Source organism: Cololabis saira, chromosome 15 (genome assembly GCF_033807715.1).
Source record: "Cololabis saira isolate AMF1-May2022 chromosome 15, fColSai1.1, whole genome shotgun sequence".
In the NCBI taxonomy this organism is placed as follows: domain Eukaryota; kingdom Metazoa; phylum Chordata; class Actinopteri; order Beloniformes; family Belonidae; genus Cololabis; species Cololabis saira.
Window position 1 is genome coordinate 18,242,011 of NC_084601.1, and position 26,770 is coordinate 18,268,780.

Consider the following 26,770-nt stretch of genomic DNA (forward strand, 5'->3'; position numbering starts at 1 on the left):
CTTTCACTTTCATCTTAAATATGACCCTTTTTACTTAGAGATAGTCAGTAGGTCGTCAGTGATAATGCCAATTATTTTTGTGCTTCGATTAAACAAACAAAGAAACAAAAAACAAACCAAAAACAAAAGATAGACATGCAAAGATGTATACTTTTCTTATCTCGGTGTAGTGTGTAATCTGTGTCAGAAGGAGGTGCTAAAACAACAGAGACGAACCTCGAGCTCGATCAGCCAATCAGAAACGAGTTTAGCGATGACGTCAGACCGGAAAGACGATTGGCGGAAGTTGCATGAGAGCAGTCACGTTTTAACTTTAGAGGTGAGTTCACTATTACGAAAAGATCTTATGCCATGGTTTAAATCTAATAAAAGCAAAGCTTCATTTGCTAGTCTCATACGAGCTCTGAAAATGCAGTCCGAAGACACCGTGTTGGTTGTTATGGTTATATATTGATTATATATTGATCAGTTTAGCCGGTTAAGTGTTAACTGCATGGTATTAGCGGTCAGTGCTAGGAGGGCGAACTCCATAACAAATGTTGCTATTTATGTGCACTTTGCTTATGCACGTAGCAAGACCGACGCTTTTCAACTTAAATTCAATAATTCCTTAGTCATAAATGCAAGTTCTTCAGATCGGCTCGCATAAAATTGGTCAAACGATACCGTTTCGTCGTTTTTTAAAGCTAAAAATGATGCAAACCTCACCTAGGAAAACTACTTTTGGGGCTGGTATTTTCAAATTGTGCAGCCTTATGACTGATTGATTGAAGAATTTATTAGAAGAATTGCATAGGATCAGGTACAGTTTCATGACAGTACAGATTCGCTGATACAAAGTCAACTAAAAGGCATTAATCCAAGAAAGCATTACACTTGTTTACATTGGAGACCTTTTTTAAACTCATATAATATTGAATGGCATACGGGTAAGAAGCAGTACTTTGTAGGGAAGATTGTGAAAAGGGGGGAATTACTGTTATTATTTTGACAAAGCTCGTGTCTCAGTTTAGTTTCTCTGTGAGGGTGCATGGCTCCCATGTTGAATGACACCTGATTCTCTGTTAATACCGACTGTTGATGGGTCTTTTGTTCAGACTGAAGAGGAAGAGCACCAGAAAGGCAGACAGGCTCGCTGATCTTTCTGATTGGTGCTCCACGTCCTCTGGTAAACTTGTAGTCATGGTAGAAGTCTGGCAGTATGTGGTCAGATATGCTTATAACCTAAAAAAGTATCTCCATGCATTGTAAAATGCAGTGGAATTTATTTGATGCATAAGATTGTTCATTAATTGATTTAACCACCACAAAACTGTATGTATGAGCGTTGGTCTTTTTTCCTTTTTCTTGAATTGACTTTTGCATTGTGTCTCATTTTTCCTCCCCAACCACACCCAGGAGCCAAAGGGGCGTTTAGTCATGTGGCCTATGGTGTGGGTTGCGATGCGGACCTATGCGCCTTATGTCACCTTCCCTGCGGCTTTTGTGATCGGAGCAGTGGGCTACCACCTGGAGTGGTTCATCAGGGGGACGCCCAACACCCGAGATGAAGAGAGAAGTATCTTTGAACTGAGGGAGGAAAGAAAACTGCAGGAACAAGTGGGTAAAGACAGCACTCAGGTGATCAGCCTTAAAGACAAACTGGAATTCACACCTAAAGCAGCTCTGAACAGGAACCGGCCTGAAAAGAGCATTGGTGTGGCGGATTAGATGTTGCAGCATCACCCAAGGATTGCAAGATTGTGTTCTCAGAGCAAATGGGGCGAACTGGAGACCTTGAGTCACCCAATTCTTTCACTTCTTCACTTACAACCACCTGGAAATATTAGAATTTGTGGATAACTTTTTAGTAGCTGGATCATAAAAATCATATTCTTGTTTTGAATAAGAGCTTCTATGCGTTGCATATGATTCTCTGACCGGTCCTTACATGGTGCACATACTTGGTCCTGCATTGTTACATCATTCAAGCACACCAATTATAACTGTAGTTATTGAACTTTTGGCTGTTTAAGCACGGGTTTGATCTTATCCGAGGTTGTGTTTGATTTAGCTGTCTCCTCGTATAATTGAGAAACCTTTTTTTGTGTATGTCTGTTTTTTGAAAATATATGATCCAGATTTTATTGTGATGTCGTAACGAAGCCAATCATTCATTGAGACAAATGTTTCAAAGTTTCTGTCCTTCTGTAAAATCTGTATGTTCAGATGGAACGTTTGATTGTGGACATGAAAGTGTGGAATAACGACAGTTCTTTGTTGTTTTCATCTCCTGTAACCTTTGATGGTATGTGACTAAATAAACCAGCAGAGTGGGAGCTTTCTCATGAGGAATAAACTGCTGAGGTGTGTTGTTTGAAGCATGCTCATGATACTTTCATTTTAGAAAGTCTGTGTGGGTGGAACACCAAAAGTTTGTAAAATAATTGTATGATGAATAAAGGAGAACTATGTTCATATGCAGAAGAATGTCATTCACTTCTTTTACACGCCAATATCATCTGCTTTCTAATTCATACATAAAGTAAGAGATGTGTTTTTTTTCTACAAAATGAGAAAACGTAAAGCTGTAAGATTTCTTAACAGTGGCTTGAAGGCAACTATTGAGTCATTCTTGTGTCCATTAGTCTATTCCATATTGAGCAGGGGTCATACCAACACGGCAAATGGATATCTAACAATGTATTTTCTGCTGCAAAATGAGAATTAGGAGGATTATTTAAGACAGATAACCGCTTACTGCAATTAAGCTTCCACTAGATAAACATCATAATGTCACACCTTGTGCATTGTACACAGTAATGCTTATTTATAGGGTAGAAACAGAAAATGGTAAACTGTTAGTTCATTAGTGTTAGTTTTCATATGAATCTTTCATTTTGTATCTTTAGTTAAAGATCTGACAGTCAGATTGCATGAAAGCATGCCATTCGCAACATTCAAATATTGAGCAGCAACAGGCAAAACTTAGGTCCTTTTATTAATTTATTAATTAATTGCCGGATTTAAATAGAAAAAAGACTTTATTGGAATTTATTACTGAATTAGGAAAATGAGATGCTGTTGAAACATTTAGTCAGGTCCTGTCCTTTAGCTTTTCCTAGAAGTGAAATCGAAAGTTCTGCAACCTCCCTGTTGTGCCAGGATACGTTCAGCCCCACAACCCTGCCAGTGAAATGAGAAAGATTAAGAGACCCAGATTTCCATTGGCACCTGAGTAGTACATACTGTGCTTTCTGCAGCCGTCCTGAGCCTTTCACTCCCCTTTAGAATTTGCTATCGGTGAAATGAGGCGCTCCATTTCAGTGACCTGAGTTGTGAGTGTGTTACAAGAAACAATTACTTCAAGCTGGTGAAGGTTTCTATTTGAGGATGGAGAAGTGGCGGTGAGACTACAGCGAAGGTCCAGAGTCGACAGGCAGTGTGCTGTGTTTGGGGATGTGAAAGGTGTGTGTGTTTGTATCCCACTGGGAACAATCAGAGGACAGGTCAGCCGTCAAACAATGGCCCAGCTTCTCAGACCTGGACAGTACTGTGGGAACCACTGAAGCTCCTGGGAAAGGGGGGGGTTTGTTGCAAGGCATTCCATTGTTCTTGCTGGATGATGGGGATAATGGGTGTGGGTGATGCTGGCTGTTTCTTTTCTTTTTTTTTTTTAAAGGAGATCCAATCCAACATCCTGAGTGGACAGGCTGGAGACAGCGTTCCCTCTGCTGCATGAACAATAGAGCTGTCTGCCTGCTGGAAGGGTACCACATCGCCTTATTAAACAGCCACACACACATATACAGGCATGCTTCTGTGGCTATCATTTTAAGGACATTCATTCATCATTCATTGAAATTTGACTGGGTGGGGTGCCCTATTTCAAGGACTGGAGTGTGCTTTTCATTCAGTCAGAAGGTTGTCCCTCAGTCATAAGTCACTTAGGATTTAAAATCTGCAGATTTGCAGGATCTGCAGAATTAACATAATAATCCAGGCACTTTGATTCTAAACCAAATGGTAATGATTTCTTCAGGATAATGCTTTAATATTTTCTACATTTAATGGCAGCAGGAAAATCTCATATTACAAATCCATACATATCAGAACACAAGTCGTTGCCATAGTACTTGGCTTCCTTCAAACGTACAAGCCGACACACAAACAGCAGGTGCCCCACTGTTTTTCAGTTTAGAGGAAGAAATAGTCAAAGTTATGACAAAGTTACAGAGTTTTAGAAACTGCTATATGCACTTTTTTTTCTCGCATTTTAGATGAATAAGATTTTGTTAATCTATCACATCTTCACTGATGTGTTCATTCGCTGCTGGTAAATAAGTTCAAAGTCAATCAGAGTTAAGAGTGGTGTTCACTGAGCGACAGCACGACTCAGTGCAGAACAAAAATACCATGTGATGTCCTGAAAAACCAAAACTATAATCTGTCTTTTTTTCCTGGGTTTGTTTTTGCGCTGAAGAGTAATTCACTGCTTTCTCCAGAAACATCTGAATGTGTAGTTCCCGCTCGTGTGTGTATCCAGAAGGAGGACAGCAACGAATCACGTGATTAACCATCATGAAGTCAACTTTATTACTCAGTTGTCGCTTTGCGTTCATTTTTGGAACATATGAAAGTGCTGGATGGATGACGTCAGAAGTGAGATCAAGCTCGGACACTGATGCGATGTTAGTGTTAGCCAGCAGGAGAGACGGCAGGGATATGTGTAAGAAAGAATTAAAATGTTAGCTATCATGTGGTTGATATAATGCTTGTCACTTATGGGTCTTCATGACCTGACAGAGCGGCCTTAATCGGTTGCAGGCTGCAGCCTGTGAGGAAAAGAGATGTTTCCAAGGTCATGTTTCGTGTCCTTGGTTTCTTTCCCAGAAACATGAAACATCAAGGTTTTATGGCTTAAGAACACCACTTGGACATGAGGTATTTTTCCTGCAATTCTGCTCCTGGCTGTACGACCGGCTGAGGGGCATCACTTGCAATATCTCAGGACATTTTTCCACAATATAAGTTTGGTGGTATTCAAATTGACCTATTCTGTCATTGGTCTCTTTTATTAACGTGGTCATTAAAATATCATCATTCTGTAGATCACTGGAGCTTTAAATGACTGAAAGGAAAAACAACAACAAATAAACCGAGAATTATCTAAGTCAACCCTCTTTTTGCATTTTTCACTTTCAATTTTTTATTTTCTTTTTTTCTGACTAGTTTATCGTCTTACCCACAAAATAAGAAAAGAATAAGAGGAATTCTGATGGGGAGATAAACTAAAAGCCAGTTTTTAACATAAATTTAATTAACGTAATGTAATGTAATGGATATTTTACAAGATACTTCTGAGCCACAACATGTGCCATAAATGTTACCATCTCAATAATCCACAATACAGCGTTCACTCACAACAACTGAAAAATATATGAGGTCTGAGTTGATTTATATGATGAAAAGTCCTTCCTCTGTGGGCCTGATTATATGAGTGGCTGTTACTCTTCATAAAACTGACTGTTGTGCCACTATCCACTGCAGGTAAGACACTACCGACTCTTCATTTTTTTAAAGAAAAAAAAAAGGAAAATATCCTTTTAACTGACTTGAACCACAAAGCAGCCGCTTTTTGTCCTTTCCCTCCCACCCGTCACTGGCCCAAGAATGGGCAGGCAGGACATCAGGGTAACGAATGTGTTAAGTACAAAATAATACAACAATGCCCACTGCAGCACCATTGTCAATGTGAACAATCCCTATCTACTAATCCTTGAGGAGAAACGCTGGAACAGGAAACAGATACAGACCTACTTCCCGTCCAGTATATAAATTTAGAAACTGGTCAAAGAATATTTGTGTTGCTTTTGTTGGGTTGAAAGAATACCCAAATTGAGAGCGTGGCACACAAACGTGACATTGTTATGGATACACAAAATCGTGTGTCAGTATTGTTTTTAATGGATGTCAGAAGGGACAGAAATGAGTTGGCACACGTTCGTCCTTTCCTCAAATAAACACACCACAGCGTATCGGTAGACCGAAAAAGTAGTCCTCGCTATGCCAAGGAACATTTTTTCAAACTTCATCCAAGTACTTGGTGAGTGTATCCACCCTGTGGTGGTTATTTTAAGGCCTTTTGGCCCCTACACGATCTGTGCAGATGTGAAAGTCTGAGTTTGGTCATGTTGGTCATTTCTTGAGTGTGTTAGTGCATAAAAGTGAGTTGTTGGCATATTTAGCCAACTTGTTTTGCTGGCAAGAAGAGTGACATTTTGGCCAGGAATGGCGCATAGAGCAGGTGACCCCTTCAGTGTCTGTCCTCAGGTTGCTTCCAGGTACGCCACTAAACCTTCCCCTACGTGCTCAAGCTGCTTTTATGATGCAAAGGCTGGGGCGCCATTAGTAAAGTGGCTCACGCTAAAAATAACAACAATGTTTTGTCACATTTAGCTCTAAATTATTTTCAAAAAAAGTGGTAGGATTTTTGGGAGTCACTTTTAACTCATTTTTAACTTAGAAATATGCTAAATAGTTAAATACAAATATTAAATGTTGTACCTAAGTGTTTAATCTAAACACAAAATCTTAATGTTAAATGTTAAATCTAAATGTTTGGGGTGAAACTAAATATATAGCTAATATGCAAATTCAGGGCAAAAGCTGGAGGATGTCTGACTGTGTTTATAGAATTAAAAGAGTGAATTGAACACAACTTACTGGAAGAAAACATGTATATACATGATTGTTACATATATTACCTAAAGCAAAAACTTGTTTGGTGAAATTACATTTGAAGTGTTCTTTGAGTTTTTCGTGTTTATCGGGCCATGGCAACAATACAATGTACTGTGGCAAGAAATGGGCTGTTGCTCAGTTTGAATGCCAAGTCAGACATGTTAACATGGGCAGTTAATACTTGGCGAGCACATGTCAGGACAGTAAATGGAAGCAAGGACACATATCTGTCTGTATGAAATGGATCAGTGTATTTGTGTACTTAACCTTCGTCTGTTGTTAGGGTCGCCACCGACCCGTTCTTAGGTTTTAAATTCATAAAACTACCACAAAAATGCGTTTATTGCATCAAGGCTTTTTGACTTTGTCAGGAACCTTTATTTCAACAAAATAATATCCAACATTTTTTTTTCACTAAATTATAAAATGCTCTGGTTGAAATTGTTACCTTTTACTTTTTTTCCATTTCCTTGAAGTAAATGGGTCGAAATGTACCCATAACACCATAGATGTTACTATAGTTAATAATATTAAAATGAAAAAATAAATTAAACAAATTTATTTAAGATATGTGTTCTAATACCTCTCCGTAATAGCCAGGTAACACAACAACCTTTTATTTATTCATATGATTCTCTTGAGGCTCATTTTACCAGTTTTTAAAATTGAAATTAAGGGTTAAACTGACAAAAAAAGGCCCAGAGTCCAATACCAAAAATATTAAAACCAATATTTTCATGGATAAGGAAGCCTAACAATGTAACCAAGAGATGAGAAACAAATTCGATGATGGATAATTGCTTTTAGTGTATTTTAGAGATAATTTAAAACACGGGTCAAAACCGACCCGTTAACATCAGAGATGGTAACAGAAAGCTAACACCAGACAAAGGTTAATAACACAGCTCACCTAAAAGGCAGACCGAGGCAACATATCATTCCACTCCCACATCAACGCCACCATCCGGCCTGCCTACCTCCACCTCCGAAACATCAACCGCCTCCGCTCTTCACTCACTCCCAACAGGGCAGCAATCCTGCTTCACTCTCTGGTCACTTCCAGAGAGACCAGGAGGCAGGAGTTCCAAAATAAGGTGATTAACCAAAAGCGCTGCTGAGTAGAGAGAAACGAGAGCGGAGAGAAAAGCCTAACAGGAAACATGGAGGGATGAAACAGTACGGACCAGCAGGGAGCAAGGGAAAGACAAGACAAGATATACACAAAGGGCTTGTGATGCAGACAATCAGGGCAGATGGGAACCAGGGAAGTCAAGGCAGAACTGAAACACAAAGACACGGGTTTCAAAATAAAACAGGAACTAAATAACCAAACCAACATTTTTTTAAATATATATTTTGCCATTATGTCCCCCAGCACTGTTGGGTTCCAGCAGCTGTTGGATTTATGCTCCGACTATGGGGTTGAGTTTGATGTACAGTACAATGCAAAAAAGAGTGTTGTATTGATATGTAAGACCAAGGAGGATCAGATGCTGCACTTTCCAATGTTTTACCTGTCAGGGCAATCCCTTTGTGTATCTAACTGTACAAAATATCTTGGGCACATAATCACTGACAAGATAGAAGATGATGCTGACCTGTACAGGCAGAGACGAATGTCGTATGTCCAAGCAAACATGCTCGTCAGGAAATTCCATTACTGTTCCGATGATGTGAAAGTGAGCTTGTTTCGTGCTTACTGCACCCCTATGTATGCAGCCCCATTATGGGTCAACTACAAAAAGGAGACCCTGCGCAAACTTCAGGTAGCATATAATGACTGTCTGAGGATACTGATGAAAAAGCCCAGGAGTAGCAGTGCTAGTAAACTCTTTTGTGACTCAGGGCTAAGCACTTTACAGGCTCTCTTGAGGAACCTGATGTTTAAGTTTATGTCTCGACTTGATGAGTCACAAAACCGTATTATAATGAAGCTCACAAGCTCGATCAGATATCAATCCTATCTATGGAAACATTGGTATGGGTGCCTTTTAAGACTCTCATGAATAAGAGTATGGTTTTATGTGTTTATGTAGTTGTGTATTTTTTATGTTGTATGTCTTGCTATTGGGTCTAGAGCCCGTAATAAAGTTTATATACAGTATATTGGTAAAACTGCTACATGTTAATTGGGTATAAAAATCAAATGTGTTTCTTTTGTATTTTAGCTGTTGCTTTTCAGAAGTGTTAGATCAAAGTGAAAGAAAAAAAACCTGTTTCATCAGAGGAACATTTAAAAATCTACTTTCTCATTATACATTTATCACAAATACGAAGTTATAACAACTATATTCTCACATGACAACTTAAAACCAGATTCTGTAGAACAGAAATGAATTTATGACTTTACTTTTTAATTAATCTCTTCTATTTCATTCCCTCCTGTGTGGAAATAGATATGAGATGATCATAGATTGAAAACGTAGTATCCCACAATGCATTTCGCAGGGACCAAAAATAATGGATATATTGTTGCTGCAAACTTACGTACTTCAGTTTCGAAACTATCGTTTAAGTACGAGGCGCGGCCTCTTTAACGCAGAGAAACTCAACTCGTGGTGACACTTTCAAAATTCAAAAATTAACACATAAAGCCAGAACTTAAAAACAATCAAATTAACATTAAATTAAAGTACTTTTACCTAAAATAAGACCCGCTGTATTATTGCTCAAGACAAACAGTCACACATAAGAGACACCAAAACCTCAAAGTACATGTCAAATAAAGTTTCTCCAAACAGGTTTTTGTTCTAGGCACTTATTGTCACTATAATAAATATCCTTATGTTAATTTCTCCCAATAAGTTGGTTTCAATTGGTTGTTTTCATTCAGTCGACCTACTCTAAGTTTTATTTTGGTACTTCTGGTTACCGGTTTACCTAATTTTCAGTTTCCCCAAAACATGTATATTTAATATTTAAAACTAATATTTAGATTTTACATTTAACATTTACAGAAATTTACACCACTTTTTTGAACATGATTTGGAGCTAAATGTAACAAAATGTTGCTGTTAAACAGCGTCCAAAAGCAAACAACTATTTTTTTGCGACATGAGTGTACACTCATTCACACGAGTGTAGGGCTGCCTGTCTCTGTGTCAGATGAAACTGCAAGTGGCTCACCAACAGAGCGAGGAAATGCATCAACGGTGACTTCAACAATGTCAGGAAATAGTCACAGGGGCATCTGATCCCTGCAGTTCCCTAAGTAACCTCTGACGAAGACTTTATGGGTACTCTTGATCAATCTCTTCCCATCATTTAACTCCCACTCACTTTATTTTCACAGATTTATAAAAACAAATATCTCTGTTCATCTTTTGTTGTGGCATAGTTTGAAAAACATTCTCAGCAAGCCCATTATAGGAAACAGTCTAGACAGAAATAATAGGCAATCAGAAAAATGAATGGGGGAGTGTCTAATAAATGTCCTATTGTTCTGACAGAGAAGCCACAATAGCTTCAATCAGTACCGTTTAAAGAGTTTTGACAAGCAGCAGATATCCTGCATTCGCTGGTATTCCAACCTGTCTGTTTGTTCTTCTCCCTGAACAGGAGGTGAGAGTTTAGTTTGCGGAAAGAGTAATCTGTGCTTTCATGTGACGCAGCTCCGCTGTTCCGTTGCTGGCTTGGGCTGGCACCAGCGGGCCGATATGGGTCGGCCCCTGCGCAAGCTGTTCCATGACCCCCTGGCTTTTTGTGAAAGCACAGACATAACCAGGCACACTCATGCACACCCACCCAGGCGGAGATAGCAAAACTGGACCTGAATGCCAGCAAAGTTCTTGTGAAAACGGCTTCTGTTTGAATTTTTGAATCTTTCATTTATTTTTCGAAAAAAGAAACTGCTAATTTACCTTCAACTTCGGCCCATAAACCCATTCCTCTGCCAGGACTGTGTTTTCACTCTCCTATAATTATTAAAACTACAAAACATTTTGGAAAACTAAAAGGAAATAGTAGTATATTGACCTTGTGCACATTTCAGTCTGTTTGTTATGAGAGACTGGTTCACTGAAATTTCCCATTAGCCCCCTTTTGCCACCATAACTTCTTACCGTCATGAAGACAGTTTAACATGTCAATGATGAGCCTGTAAGTTCTGCTGTTACATCTCTGAAAAGACATCAAACTGCATTTTATTGTACATGTGCGAGAGCCTTTGAAGACGCCAAGCTCTGAATTTTATCAGATGTGCTATATATATATAAAAAAAAAAAAAGCAGCCAGGCCTCTCTAGGGGATGTTAAGTAAAATGTAAAACACAGCTTCAGCTTGTATGATCTACCGGCATATGAATGATGCAATCTTTTTCTGCATAGCCGGGACCTGGAATGTGAAAACAGGCATTAAATCAAAGCTTTTTACCTCCATTTATTCTCTCAGGAGGCTGTACTCATGATACATAACCCTCATCCCCAACTCTGGATTCCTCTGTTCAATTTGTTACTGTGAGTAATTCAGGTCCTCTTGTTGCAACAACACTCAGAGAGGGGCAATTTGGGCACAAAAGCAATATTTTCTTGAGGGGTACAACTGAAATCTCATCTCATCCCTGCTTTTGCAAAGGAACGTAAATAAAACCATCTATACACAATTTGAAAAGCATGGAGCCTCTCTATGGCATATTTATTATTGTTTCAAAGAGTATAGAAATATATTATATGTTATGTGGCATGTTATGTGAAGATTATGTCATGAACTGAGGATGTAATTGTTAATTATTTATGCTTTGAGCTTTATTTTCTTCAAATATAATAAATATCAGCGCAGGTTTTACTTAACGATGCATAAAAAAGGCTGTTAAAGGAAGTTTTCACATAGTCAGCCGTATCCTTTTGCTGAATTTGTACATTCCTGTACCGCTTTCAGTCCATTCGATGTGCAATAACAATTCTCCCAAGTGCTGCCGTGGTCCTTTCTCCCTCTGTCCTGGTAGCTGAAATAATATGGTCACTGGCAATGATGAGTCACATCCAATCCCACAAATTCCAAACTCTGGCTTCCCCCTTTGCTTTTCGCCTGCCTTTCCCACTCTGCATCGACTTGAGTGACCAGAACTCACTGGGTGAAAGAGGAAAAGTGTATTATGCGAATGCATGCATGCGTGCCTGCGTCCAGGCTGCAATTATCCTCCCGGGAGTTAAGTAGGATCCAGAGAGCGGGACATTCTGTGGTGAGGATAGAGCCACTGCGAGAGGAGGCCGCTCCAAACAGCTCAGGGGGGGGGTTACAGTGCAAATCTCAGGGGAATGGGCTTAAATCTGCATTCCCTCACATAAACACTCCCAAAGAAGGTCCTCCACAGACCCCCGCTAGCGGTATTTATTATTTTTTTCCTCAAGTTCAGCACTTACACTTGAAGCCAAAATGGTTCATTTTGAAGAGATTTGTTTGTCTCTGGGTTCACAGAGGACTCTCTCTCATCTTTTACAGTTTCTAGATAGTATTTTAAAAAGAGAGAGACTTTAGAAGCAGACAAAATGCTTCATGCACATAGACGACATACTGCATCATACGTAATGTTTTTGTTTTGAGTATCCTTTATGAGCATTCTTTGGACTTTTCTTTGGACTTTTCCCAGTGTGGTGTTTCTTATAATGGCATCTAGGGAGATGCGTCTTCCTCATTGCACCCATGTAGTTCACGTAGCTGGGAAGCAGGTCACCTCCAGCCTCTCCAGGTTCCCAGTTCACCTCTATTGTCACATCCTCGTGACTCTCACAGGGATTGGTATCTAATGCGGCCTCATCCTGCGTGGGGAAGCTGGTGTGACTCCCTGGGCCCGTGTAGGCCTGCGGCACCTCCGTCGGAGGCTCCAGAGGCTCATGTCGAGCCGGTACCTGCTTAGGCCGAGGTAGGTAGTCTAGCTGCTTGATGCGGTAGCGTTTCTCCAGCCGCAGAGAAATGGCAAGCATGACCAGATGGATGAGCTCAATGACGTTGAGGAGCAGGGAGATGGCAGCAATCACCTGGATGTAGATGGTGAAGATGGTCTTTTCCGTGGGGCGTGAGACAAAGCAGTCCACCACGTGAGGGCAAGGGAAGCCTGTGCACTCAAACTTGTCCTTAATGAAGAAGCCATCATAGAGGAACCAAAGCCCAGCAATAAATCCAGCCTCAAGGAGAACCTTGAACAGGATGCTGAATGCATATGCAGCCAGCAGCCTCCCTTTTAGTTTAGGAACCTCAACAGAGGCCTTATTAGTTGTTCTACTATTCCCACTGCTCTTGTCTTTCTCCTTTTCTTCTGCATTGCCTTTAGTCACATTGTTATCACTCCTTTTGATCTCAATCTCAATCACTTTTTCCTGCTCGTCATCCTTCCCTTCTTCACTTTTGGGATCCTTCCTGGCCCTTATAGCCACATATCCAAAGTAGAAAATGGTCGGCGTGGAGACGAAGATGACTTGGAGGACAAAGTAGCGGAAGTGGGATATGGGGAACGCTCGGTCGTAGCAGACAGGGGTGCAGCCAGGTTGCTTGGTGTTGCAGACAAAGTCGGCTTGCTCGTCATCCCATGCAGACTCGATAGCAGTTCCCAGCACCAGCATGCGAAACAGAAACAGCACAGTAAGCCAGACGCGACCGATAGCCGTCGAGTACTCTTGGCCGTCCTCCAGCAGGTGCTCCAGGAAGGACCAGTCAGCTCTGGACATCCTCTGCTCCTGAAAGGGACCATTGGCAGATAGGAGTGAGAGGGACATGCAGGAAATTAGATCATATTTAAGAAATGAAGACATTCAAAAATGACTAAGATGACTCTCACTGTTAAGTCTGTTAAAATGACAAAATGTCTAAATATAAATAACCATGAACTCTAACAATAGATACTAAAAGCGCTCGAGGAAATACAACTACAACAAAACCCCACATCCCTGCTTTTCCTACACGTAATTTTCTGATGTGAAATTGAGTTAATGTTTAGTTTTTCATCAAACCACAAACTATTTGACAGGAAAACCGAATCAAAATGAGGGTTTTTGGAAGACCTGCTAATGTTCCAAATATGACAATATTGTTGCAATGTTTTTTGTCTGGACGCCATTTGATGTAATTATTTATACACGGTCTCATGGCTGTTGGTGTACGTGGTGAAAAACAAGCCATCAGGCTAAGAGGCTTATTTGTAGACCTGCATACAAAAATGTGCCAATTCACACCTCTGAGTGTTTATGGCACTAAATCTCAAAATTACACCGACTCCAACTCTTCCAAAATCAAAAATGTTTGGAGGCACCAACAGATTTAACAAGCCAGTCATTGTAGGTGTTTCTGTGGGGAGTCGCTCTTGAGCAATAAGGGTTTTATGCTAGTGAGCAGGCAGATGTTGTTCATCTTTAAAAGACCTGTTGAGTTGTTGATCATGTGAAGAGCAATCCTGATGGATTTGATGGAATGAAGAGTAAGATAATAATTAAACAGCAGATTTGGAGAAATCCAAAGGTGCTCCATATTGACTCTGACTCAACAAAATTACATTAAACTTCATATTTCTATATTAAACTGTCATTAATGTGAATTATTCTCATCTTAGACTGGATGAGATGAAATCAAACTAAGATTTTAGGCTTGAATGGAAAATTGCCTTTAACATCTGAGATCTAAACACCCTCTGTGGTATTTGCTATGGAAGTTTTACGCTTTAGTTTGACACAGCAGCAATTATTTGCCTAAATGCACCATTAAAGCCTTAATAGTTATAGTTTATTTCCATCGTAAAATTCGCCAGGGTTTTCTAAAACACACACTTGCTTCTTCTGTAAGTTTTTCCAACCATTTTCAGAATAAGTGTTTTTTCTTCTTCTTTTTTATATATATATTAACTGGGGCACATGTGCACTGCCGCTCTCTGTTAGTTGTTCCATGACCTCACAGATGTTGGGTGGGGCTCCAGCTCCATCAAGATGAGAGAGGCAAGGCCCCCATACACTAAAGCCAAATGAAATGAAAACATGTGGTACTAAAGTTAGCCTTTAACATGAACAAAAATAGAGCTTGTTTTAACCTTTTAATAGAAAAACTGGAGCAAAGGAATCCAAGAGAGGCTGTTATTAAGTCTACAGTGGTCTGGTCAGCTCTGGTTGATTAAAATGTGCATTTTAAATACAAATGTGTTCGTTGTTGTTACTTGTTTTACATAACGTACTGAAGGCATGTGCACTTGTTCATGGATAACTTCATTAATACTGTACATTTCCAAATTCAATTAACTGTTAATAATATATGACACAGCCGCTCATTGTGAACGTCAGCCCACAAACACTCACGTACGCACACACATGAATAAACATCCTGTGTGTGGGGGAGTTCAAGTATTTCAGTGACACTTGTCTATTTGTTTATACTTTTAATGTTTGTCTGTTATTTCTTCCCCTCAGAGGAGCAGAAAAACCTCTTTATTGGTGAAAATACAAAGTGCTCTGACAGGATGAGACAAGACAATGGGCTGTCAGGGATTTACGGCCCACTGAACAGGCACAGATAACAATAAAATAACTGGACTGTGTGGTCTCAGGGGCTGCTGTTGTTTCTATAAAACATGACACAAAACATCAAGGGCAGACGCTACACAGGTCACAGAGGGAGATGGTGAAAGAAGAAAGTCGGTTTGATGGATACAGAAGTTCATTCTGGTACTATCACCAAGAGGTCACTTTAAAAGTCACACTAGAACTCTCGAAAGCAAGAAAACACTAAAACCACATCTTATTTTTTAGGGTTAATAAATTCTTTTAGCTTCAAAGTTATACAAGTTTAAAGATTCTTCTACTGACTGAAATAAAAGTACCTAAAAATATATTCCTAACAAAGCCAATAAACTATATTATAGTTGATAAAAACGATATTTTATGAACTTGAGGGGTAAAAACCTAGGGGGGAACACGAGTATGGGAATGACTGGAAACTGAACAGAAGAACTAATTCAGTACAAGTGGCAGGACATTTAATGAAGTTATTTTAATTTGATCATGTTTGTCTGTGGAAAGCAGTCCTACCTTTCTCTCTCGTGAAGCTGTGTTGCGTCTCCTTCAGTCTTCCCTTCTCTCCGTGTAGTTTTTCTCCCGAGTCGCGCTCCGCACTGCAGCTGGGCTGCTCTGCCTTCTTTAAAAAGATTCCCTGCGATCGGAAAAAGCTGGGAGAACTTTCCCATGCCTCCTTCTCGGGCCCTCCCTCAGGAACTTCGGCCAGGAAACATTATGGATGAACTCGGGGCAGTTCTGGGTAACTGCGCTCGGATGTGAGGGTATTAACTTGCTCTAAAACACTTCCCATTTGCATTAATTGCGTGGGAATAATATAGCTCGCGTTTACTTAAAGGTTGGAGGTGATTTGGAAGGAGAGCGTGACACCAGTTTAGGCTGAAAAAGATTAGAACTCGAGCACTTTGTTAAATGTCAGATTTTAAATTAGATAATTATTTCGTCCAAACTCAACGCGGAAAATACATGTAACGGTCGCTGTAGCCTACAATTTAGATTAGAACGATATAAATACCACTTTTATTTAAAAAAAAAAAAAAAAAAAAAAACATCCTCCTACCAAGTTCATACATAATCCAAAATAAGATTTTATCCATTTGAAAATATTTTTTGATGGCGTTTATAAGATTTAAGATGTGTTTTTTTTTTATTTCCCACAGCTTTGAAACTTCAGACAATGCAAATATTGCGTTATTTACTGGCCAAGCAGTCTATAATTTTCCGTTGTGCCACATAGAGGCGCCATTTACCACATTATCACGCAGCGCGTGACTTTAATAAAGCGTCTCATTCATGGAAAATTGAAAGGGGAGTGCTTCAATAAATGAATACATCTGAGAAAGAATAAGTGAAAAGAATAAATGACACAATAAAAAAACTGTTAAAGACCAACTACAAGCATTTTAATTAATTTCCACATTCATTTCATCATGTATTTATGTGCATAATTAAACACTTTTTTTTAAGAATGCCATTTATTTGTATTTATCTCTTTAATTTCCTGTAAAGGTTGCTTTTCCCTCTGCCGTTAACTCTGGGCTGATAGGATTTAAGTAACAGTCAAGTGTCTCTGCCATCATTCATACATTATTCATACTTTGATGAATACTTAGTTTGTGTATGTGTTTTATAGTTTTAGTTGATTATTTTTGACTAAGATGAAGATCAGAATACATTTTTATGGTAAATTAGTACAGGAAACCAGTTAATTTCAGTTTAAAAAGGCGTTGATATTCTTTTTTTTTCCAGATACAGTTTTTAGTATTTTGTATTATCTAAATCCTCAGAGGGGTCAAAGCTCGAGCTTAAGACACTAGGTTGATCATAATCATCAGTAAGTCATATAATCATAATAATAATAATAATAATAATAATAAAACATAATTGCAATCATCAAAAAATACATAAAGCAACTCTCCACAGGGCACTCAGATGGGGGCTTGGTTCCCTGAAGATTGTGACAGAATTTTGATGTAGTATGTGTATAAAATGAACTGGGGGTAACATTTTTCATCCTTGATTGGCTTTCTTCCATTGATTGGAAGAAGAGATGCCTTGATTAGGTGTCTATTCTTTGCAGGTTCCAGCTGTGTGTTTTTAGTTTTTACTGCCACACAACATTTCTTTTTTCTTAGCAAAATCAACATGTCCAAGTATGGAGTTCATATTGATAAAACCCTCCTGCAGGATATGTTTTTCCTTGCTCTAAGGTCCACTTGCAGACTTCCCACCTCCTTCCTGTGAATTGAAGGGATTAGAAAATCATTTAGTATGGAAGAGAGATGATGATTTCAAGTCAAAGATGGAGAGAGAATACCATCAATCATAGTTATCACAGTAAATAACACTCAAATTGGCAGTATAGTTGCGAGTGTGACCATGCGTGGTTGTCTCTGTGTGATGGACTGGTGACCTCTGATCTCTCCAAACTATCACTCAATACCAGCTGATAGGCTCCAGCTGCCTGTGGACAAGCTGGGGTGAGTACAGAGAGGATGCGTGGTGGGTTAAGGTCACGTTATGGTTCTGCTATCCAGTTGAGGCGAGAATCACTTGAAAGGCTTACGTGAGTGCATGTGTATGTGGTACACACACCACAAAAGGTCTTTAATACTGATGGCTACAAATGTGCACTGAGCGGTCTGAAAGTTTTATCTGAGGTACGGCCTCCACAGTAGGATGCACTGTGCAAGCAAACTGTGCAGCACGCTTTGTGTAATTACTGAAAGGTTTGTTTTCCTAAATCGAGGCAGGCTGGCAGTGCACAGGCTTTGTTTGCAGATGTGCGTCCATACGCAGCCTGAACAAGCCCAATATGCTGTCAGAGTCCAGATTCTGTGTCTGTCACTAGAATTTCAAATGAATATAATGGAAAACCGTGACACTAAAAACTGAGAAGACAACAACGTCCTTTTCGCGATATGCAAACACAGAGCATACATAATAGACTGCTGGCAGCCAAGATTTTCAATCTTAAATCATTTGTAGCAGAAGCTGGGCGACACGCCGCTATTAGCCTTAAAGCCAGTGCCCCTCTCCCGTCAACAAGAAATTGAAACTGTGATACATTATAAATGAGTGTCTCATTCAAATGTATTCACTTCATGATAAAACAAATTCAAAACCGTTTTTTATTGTCATATGTTGCAGCGCCTGTTCACACGTCTCGTCAAGCCTGCACCAGCTGCGTGTGCCCAGGCCAGTCATCACGTCCGAATGTCATGCTCAGTGGAGAGACAGAGTCGTGTCCTCGCTGTTGTTCCTCGCTGTCACCATGTCATTGTTGCATCAGTACAGAGATTGTAGGACGCAGGCCGGGTCAGTGAACCCGGCTGAAACACAGAGCAGACCTTTATCAAAAGCTGGGAAGATTGAAAGTGAATCATCCTGACAGACCAGAGTCTTGCTCTTTTCTTTGGCCATTACGTCTGTAGATGAATGGCTCGGAGGGAAGTTAGGACAGCAGGCAGACAGTAATAGAACTGCTTCCACTGTGTTCTGGGGTCGGGGCGGGTTCGGGGAGGTGGGATGGAGCACTCCATTCCTCCCCAAATTGCAAGCTTCAGCTTGAATCAGTTCCTTCCCGCAGCACACATTTTACCATTCACTGTTCTGTTTCATGATTGATTCAGTGATGCATATATGAACATAAAGAGGCAAAGCTAACCTAAAGATCAGCCATTGGACCAGGTGGCAGAAGATTTAATCTCTTCGGAGCTTTTTCTTTTTTCTTTTTGTCAATTTTAAAGCCGGAGACAGGGGTATCCTCATGGTTTAAAATGAAACAACAAATGAGTCAATCCATTCACTTGACAGCTTTGGTCGCCTTAGAAAAAGGACAGTGCTGTCAGCCTACAAATCATGCCTGTGTTTGTGTTTTTTAACATGAATAAATAATGGCAGGGGTGCTATATCAGCATTTCTTTGCTAAATGATCAAGTGCAAGCACTGGCCATAGGACAAAAGGCAGTGGACCTTCCACATATTCCTTCTTTACACTCTGACATGAGCTGGTGCAGTGGAGTTAAACTCTATATATCTATATATATATATATATATATATATATATATATATATATATATATATATATATATATATATATATATATATATATATATATATAAAAACATGTTATTAAATATGCCAGCATCTACTTGTTTGAATGCAGGAAAAGTTAATTCATCTCTTATATCAGATATTGCTCAGCTTTTTAATGAGTTAAAGTAAATCACAGTAATCTCGATGCCTGTTGTCAGGACAAGGAAACGTGACCGTTAAAGGAGTGTTTCGAGGAAAGTTTAGTTTAAATGGCAACGTCACAGAAACATTATCAATCCTGATCAAACCCGGAAATATGGTGAACCAATGAATGGGTCTCATTGGATGTCCCTGTGCAAAATGATGTCACTTTAGCTCCTGAGTGGAGTAGATTATTCAAGCAAAGAAAAATGAGAATGAGCTAACATGCAACGAAATAGTGAAACCGGGGGGAAGTATGCAAATAAATCCCTGTTTGAAAGCAAAAGAGTTAGATATATTATTCTCTGTTATTGTCTACCAAGAGTAAACATCCCCTGAGATAGAAAATCTTAGGATGGTTAGTGAATATTTGTATGTTAATCAGCTAAAAGAATCCGAAGACCAAACATTTTGCTGTATGTTGACTACATACAAAAAAAAAAACACATTTGAAAATAGTTTATTTGTCTGTATAGAATCCAAGGATTTAAAGGAAGAAAGTGGTTTAGATGCTGCGCAGCTAAATGGATATCTGCCGGTAACGGTGGCATAACCTGTTATGCTTTGTGACCATGACAACAGGAAAGTTGTCCAAATATGGTAGGAGTTGATTGAGCTTTTTTTTTTAAATATTTTTATCCCCGATTTCTTCCCATTTTCATCACCCAGTGCTCCTACCTAAGTGCACTTAGCTCTCAGGTCTCCTCCTTAACCTGAGGAGTGAGCAGGCCTTGATTGAGCTTTTTAAAGGCTATATAACGCCCAGATCCCGGTGGATTATGTTGGAGAAAAAAACAGAGAGCAAGAAGGAGGAGGTTTCAACCAGTTCTTCTTTGAACCGTCATGAAGAACATGGGGATCACTAGCACATGAAGTAGCTTGGACAGCTAATGAAGACAAATCTATCTATCTATCTATCTATCTATCTATCTATCTATCTATCTATCTATCTATCTATCTATCTATCTATCTATCTATCTATCTATCTATCATGGTTTTGTCACTTCCTGTTTATTTTGAAGCCTGTCTTGTGTTTGAGTTCTTGTTTGACGTTCCTGTTTCCCATCTGCCCTGATTGTCTGCACCTGTGTCTCGTTAGCCCTTGTGTATATCTGGTCTTGTCTTTCCCTTGCTCCCTGCTGGTCCCTACTGTTTGTTCCTCTGGGTTTTCCATGTCAAGTTTTTGTAGTTTTTCTTGGTCATGTTCTTGTTCTGGTTTTTTGTACCCTGCACTGCAGCATTTTTGGTTTTGTTTTGACAAATAAATCACCGCATTGTCACATCCTCACATACCACTCCCTGACAGTATCTATCTAGTATGGTCTAATATTACTACATGTTATCAAGATTTCAGGTGTTTATTTTGTACTAAAATTAAAAACACCCCCAATTTGGTCTTTATCAGTTTTGAATTATTATTACTCTACATTAGGTAAACATTTTTTTAGATATTTTTTAAACTGTATGAATATTCATTGCTATTATTACTATTGATTGATATTTTTATTTTGAACATACACAGACAAAACAATAAATAAAACAGCAGAACAATAAATCAATAACATAAAAAAGAACAATAATAAGCACTTAATAAATGTACCATGGTAAACAAAGTAGAGGAGAATTCATAAATATAATGGCAAATGTGAAAAATGTGAAAAAGGAGTAGGAAGAAGTAAAAAACGTATGAACTCCTACCCTTTGAACTATTTTTTTCAGTGGGACCCTCGTTATTAAATAGGAAAGAAAAGAAAAAACTTGACTTAGGCAAAGGTTGCACAAATCAATAGTAAGAATTTAATAAATATAAATTGTGGTATACCCGAGTATTAATCACCTGAGTTATTTATGAGTCCCTGTATTCATCTATACGTAAAAGCATACATTATTTACAATGTGAATTCATATACAACCGTGTACAATCTTATTCATTACAAACATTCTTACTCAAAGATATTTCTACACACATTAAAGCACACATATACACAGATATTGTTTCTGTTCATATATGTATATTGTTTTGATTGTGGGGGTGGTGCAGAGGTATCAGATTTGTATGTATTAATTATAATACATCAGGCATTAATTGGCTAAAAGGATTGGAGCTGCACTCTGTGAACTGCTTGTTAACTATTGTTGATGTAGTTCTGGACATGCAGGTACGAAGGAACAACGTGAACAGCAAGTGGAGAGTCTCCCAGTCTATGCCAGAATTCAAACACAATGGTCCATCTGTATTCATGGAGATATCTTGGAGATAGTACAGTCACAAGTTTCACTCTGCTACACCTCCAGTTTTACAACAGTTTAACTATTATTTATTGATCGTCAAGTTACACTGCAGACATGTAATTTCCCTGTGGAGATTAATACAGACGATTATTAAAGTAGTTCAGTTGAGTTCATTTCACCATCCCCGAACTTCAAAGTGTTGCAGCTCTTGCTTACAAAAGGTATCCGTCAAACAATCACTGTCACAAGCAACAACAGAAAGGAAACTTAAAACAAAAATAATGCTATTACTTCTGGGGTGATATTAAACTGTGTATTTAGAGTGTGTATCTTTTAGGTGGGTGAGTGCTGCCAGGAGACGGCACAAAAATGTCTCTCACTAAATCAGTCTGTCACGTAAACTGTAAATTTTTCAGCACAGAGAGCGGGGGGCTTCCATCAATGCTCTTGGTTAGTAAAGATGTCAAAGCTACATGAGCTATGGGCTCTGAGCTTTGCAGCTTTGCATGTTGTTTGATGAAATATGCATGACACTGGCAGAGCTGTAGATCTTCTGAAGTGGCTATATGTTAAAGCCTTGTAGTTTGCTGGAAGCGGGTTGATGGGGTATCACACAACACAAATATGGATATTGATATCACGCTAAGCCAACATGGACTCTGTAGCCTAAAGCTGTACACCATATATACTTTTCTTTAGCATTGATTTAACTATTCTTCTCATTTTAAACACCAACAACCTCTGTATTCAGCCTGAGCATTTTCTGGATTTTAATGTGATCTTTGTGTGTCTCTTGGTCTCATTAGGCCAAGGGTCCTCTCACTGACAGACACTATTGATCCACTCCATCTTGGAGCAATGCCAGGAAAGTGCACACTGGCAGCTTATGACAGCTTTATTAGAAAAAGAGGACAGGGTGGATCAGCAAGTGTCCTGACATCATACGATCTAAAGGAGATGAGCCTCAGATTGAGCTCATCATGTTTGATAGGGGATCAATTTAGTGGAGGCGGGTCGATTTGTTTTGTCCAGTGGGAATAGTACTTTGATCACTAGGGGAAGACTTTCTGACTGGTAAGATCACCAGCATCTAATATTTGCTGGTATCTCCCAGCAGAAAACTCAATATAGTGTTCACAAACCTTTTCAGCTGTTTTTAATTATGTTGACTATACATACTAAGATATTTTCAATTGTTCACTAGGTAGGAAATCAGGCCTTCTATGCCATTATCATGATCCTTCACGAGGCTTCACTGTGTTAGAGCAATTTGTTTAAAGATTTCTATGGGTAAATAAAATCACATCTTGTATCCTGTCATGATGGAAAACATCAATCTCTGCCATAATCATGGTGATGCAAAGATGTGATTGTTGATTTCCAAAATGGATTTTAAGTTTTTCTTCAACTGTCATTCCAATATTTTTTTTCTGATATGGAGAATTCCTTGTTTATCCTCAGACTGTTAAGGTACCAATTATACCGACTCAGGTCTGACAAGATTTCAAGGAAAGTACCTGGTACGCAGGAGAAAAAAAAAAATCTACAATATTAAAATCCAAACAACGTGTTGTGACTGGAGGTCATGGCCTTCCAACATTTGGTTTTCATGATAGCTCAGATGAGTTGAGATAAAAACAGATTTGCCGACAGAGCCAAGCAAGTCCTGCAAGTCTCAGCCGTAAACGATTAAACCTGGGTGATGAATGTCCCGCCATGAGAAGCTGTAGCTCATGTTGTGCCATGTTGAAAAAGTGGATATTACACTTTTACCCAGAGTGAACCAATAAATATTCATATGGTTGCCTTCCGATTTGAAGAAGAGTGGGGTTGTTATGAGAAAAAAGTTGGGACAATATGTAAAATGTCAACTAAAAAGAGAAAAAAGTTCTGAATCTTACATTTACTTTGACATGTAATTATTTTCAGACAGTAAGCAACCCAAGATATACATATTTTTTTCCTTGATTGACTTAATAGTAAAATCCATTTTTTTTGTATTTCAGCCTACAGCATATTCCAGAAAAAGTTGGTAAGGTGGCCATTTATTTCTAGTAAGGAGGTGCAATAAAAAATACTGATGTAATTTCAAGCAAGTTATTTTGTACGAAAGCAGAATACGTGAACGCTTGAGTCTTTAAGGAGCAAAGATAGGCTGGTGATCTAAAAAATGCATGAGCATCAATGAAATGTTTAAAAACCAATGTTTCTCACAGAAGGAAAGGGAGGGATTTCATATTTCTCCTTCTAATGAGCAAAACATGATACCATTTAAACAAATCCAGAGGAATTTTGGTCAATAAAAAGGGAACATACCTAAATTGGACACTAGTGACCTCTGAGATGGAACCATCATCATCAATATCTGATGGAATCGCATGGGCAAAACATTAATTTGGGACAACTTTAAAAAAGAAGCAGCCTTATGTTAACCTACAAGCTGTCAAAAAACCTTACTGTCCCAGCATTTTGGGGATGTGCTGCATACCTGACATATAATGGAAGTATATTAAAATGGAAATAACACTCAGGAGAGAAAAAATAAATCTTGGGTTCATACAAAGGAATAACAGTCAAACAAAAATATAAGAACCACTGTGTTTTCCGTTTGTTTGTTATTTGTCTTGTTGTTTTTCTGATTTGAACCTTGTTCCATGGTTGAATGTGCAATTTTCTAGACGTTAGTCTGTGTTTTGCATTAATTTTAATGGAAGGGAATCCTGAACGAATCCTTACAGTAAAAGCTTTGGGGCAAGTGTTGCATTTTCATTGTCCTGCTGTGATGTAATTTGTCAACATGCCCTTCTTCTGCAAACACTGCAAGAGCTTTACTTGCTGTTGGAGCAAGGATATGGCTTATGCAGTTCTCTATCCATCTACTTAATCAGTTCCAATCAACACTTAGATACCTAATAGCACCTGAAGTAATCAAAAGCAACACGACCAGACTGTGTTCATCATGGCAGACAATATGACATGAATACTGTTGAGAGTTTGATGCTACAAATAGCGGTGTTCATCTCTGGTTTAATCCTATTCTTGCTATCACTTTCATGCCTTTACTCACTAATGTGTTGAGAGCATGTAAAAATACTCTCACATATGCATGCAGACAGTTTCACACAGGAGCGTTCTATCAGTGGCACTGACCATGGTGCTGAAACCCAAGACAGCATATGTAACTGAGCTGTTCCTCTTCCACAACTCTTTTTTGAAAATCTAAAAGACTATTTTATACAGGAAGACACTGATCATAAATTTTTACCGATATTTTCAATCCATGGGCACATTCCTTAAAACGATATTTTTCATTATCGCTATTTTTTAACAACTCCAAGATGCTGAGCTGTTGTTGGAATTTCTGCAACTGTAACTTAAAGCGTGGGTCAAAAGCTGCATGATTGCCGGTGGGTAAAAATCACAAGGAAAAACAGCAAGCTATAAAGTAGTATAGTAGAATAATGAATTATGTTTTGAAGGGGGAAAAGTGCTTTAGACGAGGCCTGAGACATTTTAAATATGAAACTACTTATATATCATGAATATTTATCAGCCCCGGAAGAGGAGAACTTGGTTTTGCAAATGAAAAAGGGAACGCGAAGTAGAGATGTTTTTAAACACAAGCCGTTACCAGGAAGGAATAATATGGGAACAATTATCTGAAATCCTATGTGCATTCCGGGTGCACACTTCTCTCAAAACTTAAAGGTGATGGTTATTTTTATTTCAAAAGGCTTTCATTGTTGAGGTAAATGAAACCTAATAGTTGTGTTCTGCAGCACTGGCACCTTACATCCGTCTCAGTGAATTCATTTCTGCTGTATGATGAGAAATTAACTCCAAAGGCACGCTCCAGTGCCTGTGAAAATGAGGCTCTGCATTAGTAATGAAATAAACAAATAAATGAATTAATGAGCAAATGAATAAAATACACTTTGCTAATACAAGAAGCCTTAAAAGGGTGTAGAGCTGATAGATGAGACTGTTAGATGGTGTTTTCTGAGAGCTGAATATAACCATATATTGTATAAGATACCACTCTTGTACAAAAATATCTAGATCATTAAGTTTTCTCATGTGCAATACAACTCTCATGAAATCCTGAATTGCCCTTAAGGCTTATGGAGTATCAATCTTTATTTCCACTGTTGTGATCTCCTCTTTCTCTTCGTTCTGACCCAGTTAGAGAAAAGATTGTTACATTTACCACATGATGTGATGGTATCTTGGGACTGGGCTGTAATATTTAAGTTGATTCATTCATTCGACCCTTTATAACAGACTTAAACCCCTACATTTACTACTCTTGAAGCCTTTTATTTATTTTGTAGTATGGAAATCGATAAAGAAGTATAACTCCCTTCAAAATCCCCCAGTATCATATTGTGTCTAACTAATCAAGAGGGTAGGTTCAAAGTTTGTGAATACTCCAAATCTTTCAGTATTCATGCTTAAGTGAAGACATTGAAACATCTTCAGATTTTCTAAAAAAAACGTCCTAAAAATGGAGATAACTCAGTCAAACAGAAACACATATCGGTCAATATTTTATTAAGGAAAAATGATCCAAAGGAGAATGTAATAAGCCATCTTGTGAGGTACTGCCAGTGTTGTTGCCTGGATAAATTTGATTAGCTTTGCCTGAGAAGATCTTCTTTTTGTCCATCCATCCATCCATCCATCCATCCATCCATTAATTCATTCATTCCCGATACCTGTGCGTTTCATGCCCAGTTATGTCCCTGACCTGTTGCCATTAAAGACGATTGCAAGATGTTTCAGGTGTTTCTTAATTTGTATTATTACTTTTCCAGCCTGTTTTTTCACTCATGGCCCAACTGTCAGTATCATCAATGTCTAAATGAACTAAAATGTTTCACTATTTCAATGGTAAAATGTCTCACTTTCATCTTTGACATGTTTCCTACATTCTGTGAAAAAAATATACATTTATGAAATATGCTAATCCTTCCATCCAGTTTATTTATTTTACATTTTAAACAGCCTCCAACTTGTTGTAATTTATTTCAGTGATTTCTTCATCTTCACTCTGGACTTATAGTGAAAGGTTGTATTCAATCGGAAATGT

The 26,770-nt window shown here is 38.7% G+C and overlaps 2 protein-coding genes across 4 annotated transcripts in view; one reads left to right on the forward strand and one right to left on the reverse strand.

The window, feature by feature from the left end:
- Positions 1-276: 276 nt before the first annotated feature.
- Positions 277-2,469, forward strand: smim12 (small integral membrane protein 12). 2 transcript variants are annotated; one of them, XM_061741929.1, is made up of 2 exons: positions 277-319; positions 1,399-2,469. In XM_061741929.1, the coding sequence occupies exon 2, from the start codon at positions 1,420-1,422 to the stop codon at positions 1,708-1,710; it is 291 nt and encodes a 96-aa protein (XP_061597913.1). In that variant the 5' UTR covers positions 277-319; positions 1,399-1,419; the 3' UTR covers positions 1,711-2,469. The 2 variants fall into 2 exon arrangements, with proteins under 2 accessions (XP_061597913.1, XP_061597912.1); XM_061741928.1 differs by lacking the exon at positions 277-319 and adding an exon at positions 972-1,168.
- An 8,632-nt stretch (positions 2,470-11,101) lies between these two features.
- The window catches only part of gja4 (gap junction protein alpha 4), a 146,429-nt gene continuing 130,760 nt past the window's right edge, over positions 11,102-26,770 (reverse strand). The window contains exons 1-2 of one of the 2 annotated variants that reach the window (XM_061740998.1): positions 15,726-15,843; positions 11,102-13,394 (exon numbers count right to left, since the gene is read on the reverse strand). In XM_061740998.1, coding sequence (XP_061596982.1) covers positions 12,240-13,385 — 1,146 coding nt within the window. In that variant the 5' untranslated portion in view covers positions 13,386-13,394; positions 15,726-15,843 and the 3' untranslated portion in view covers positions 11,102-12,239. Of the gene's footprint in view, positions 13,395-15,725; positions 15,844-26,770 lie in introns of those variants that run through there. The other variant, XM_061740999.1, reaches the window with a different exon arrangement.

Excerpts from the sequence above, each read along its gene's own strand:
- smim12 (XM_061741929.1), top strand. The coding sequence starts at position 1,420 with ATGTGGCCTATGGTGTGGGTTGCGATGCGGACCTATGCGCCTTATGTC.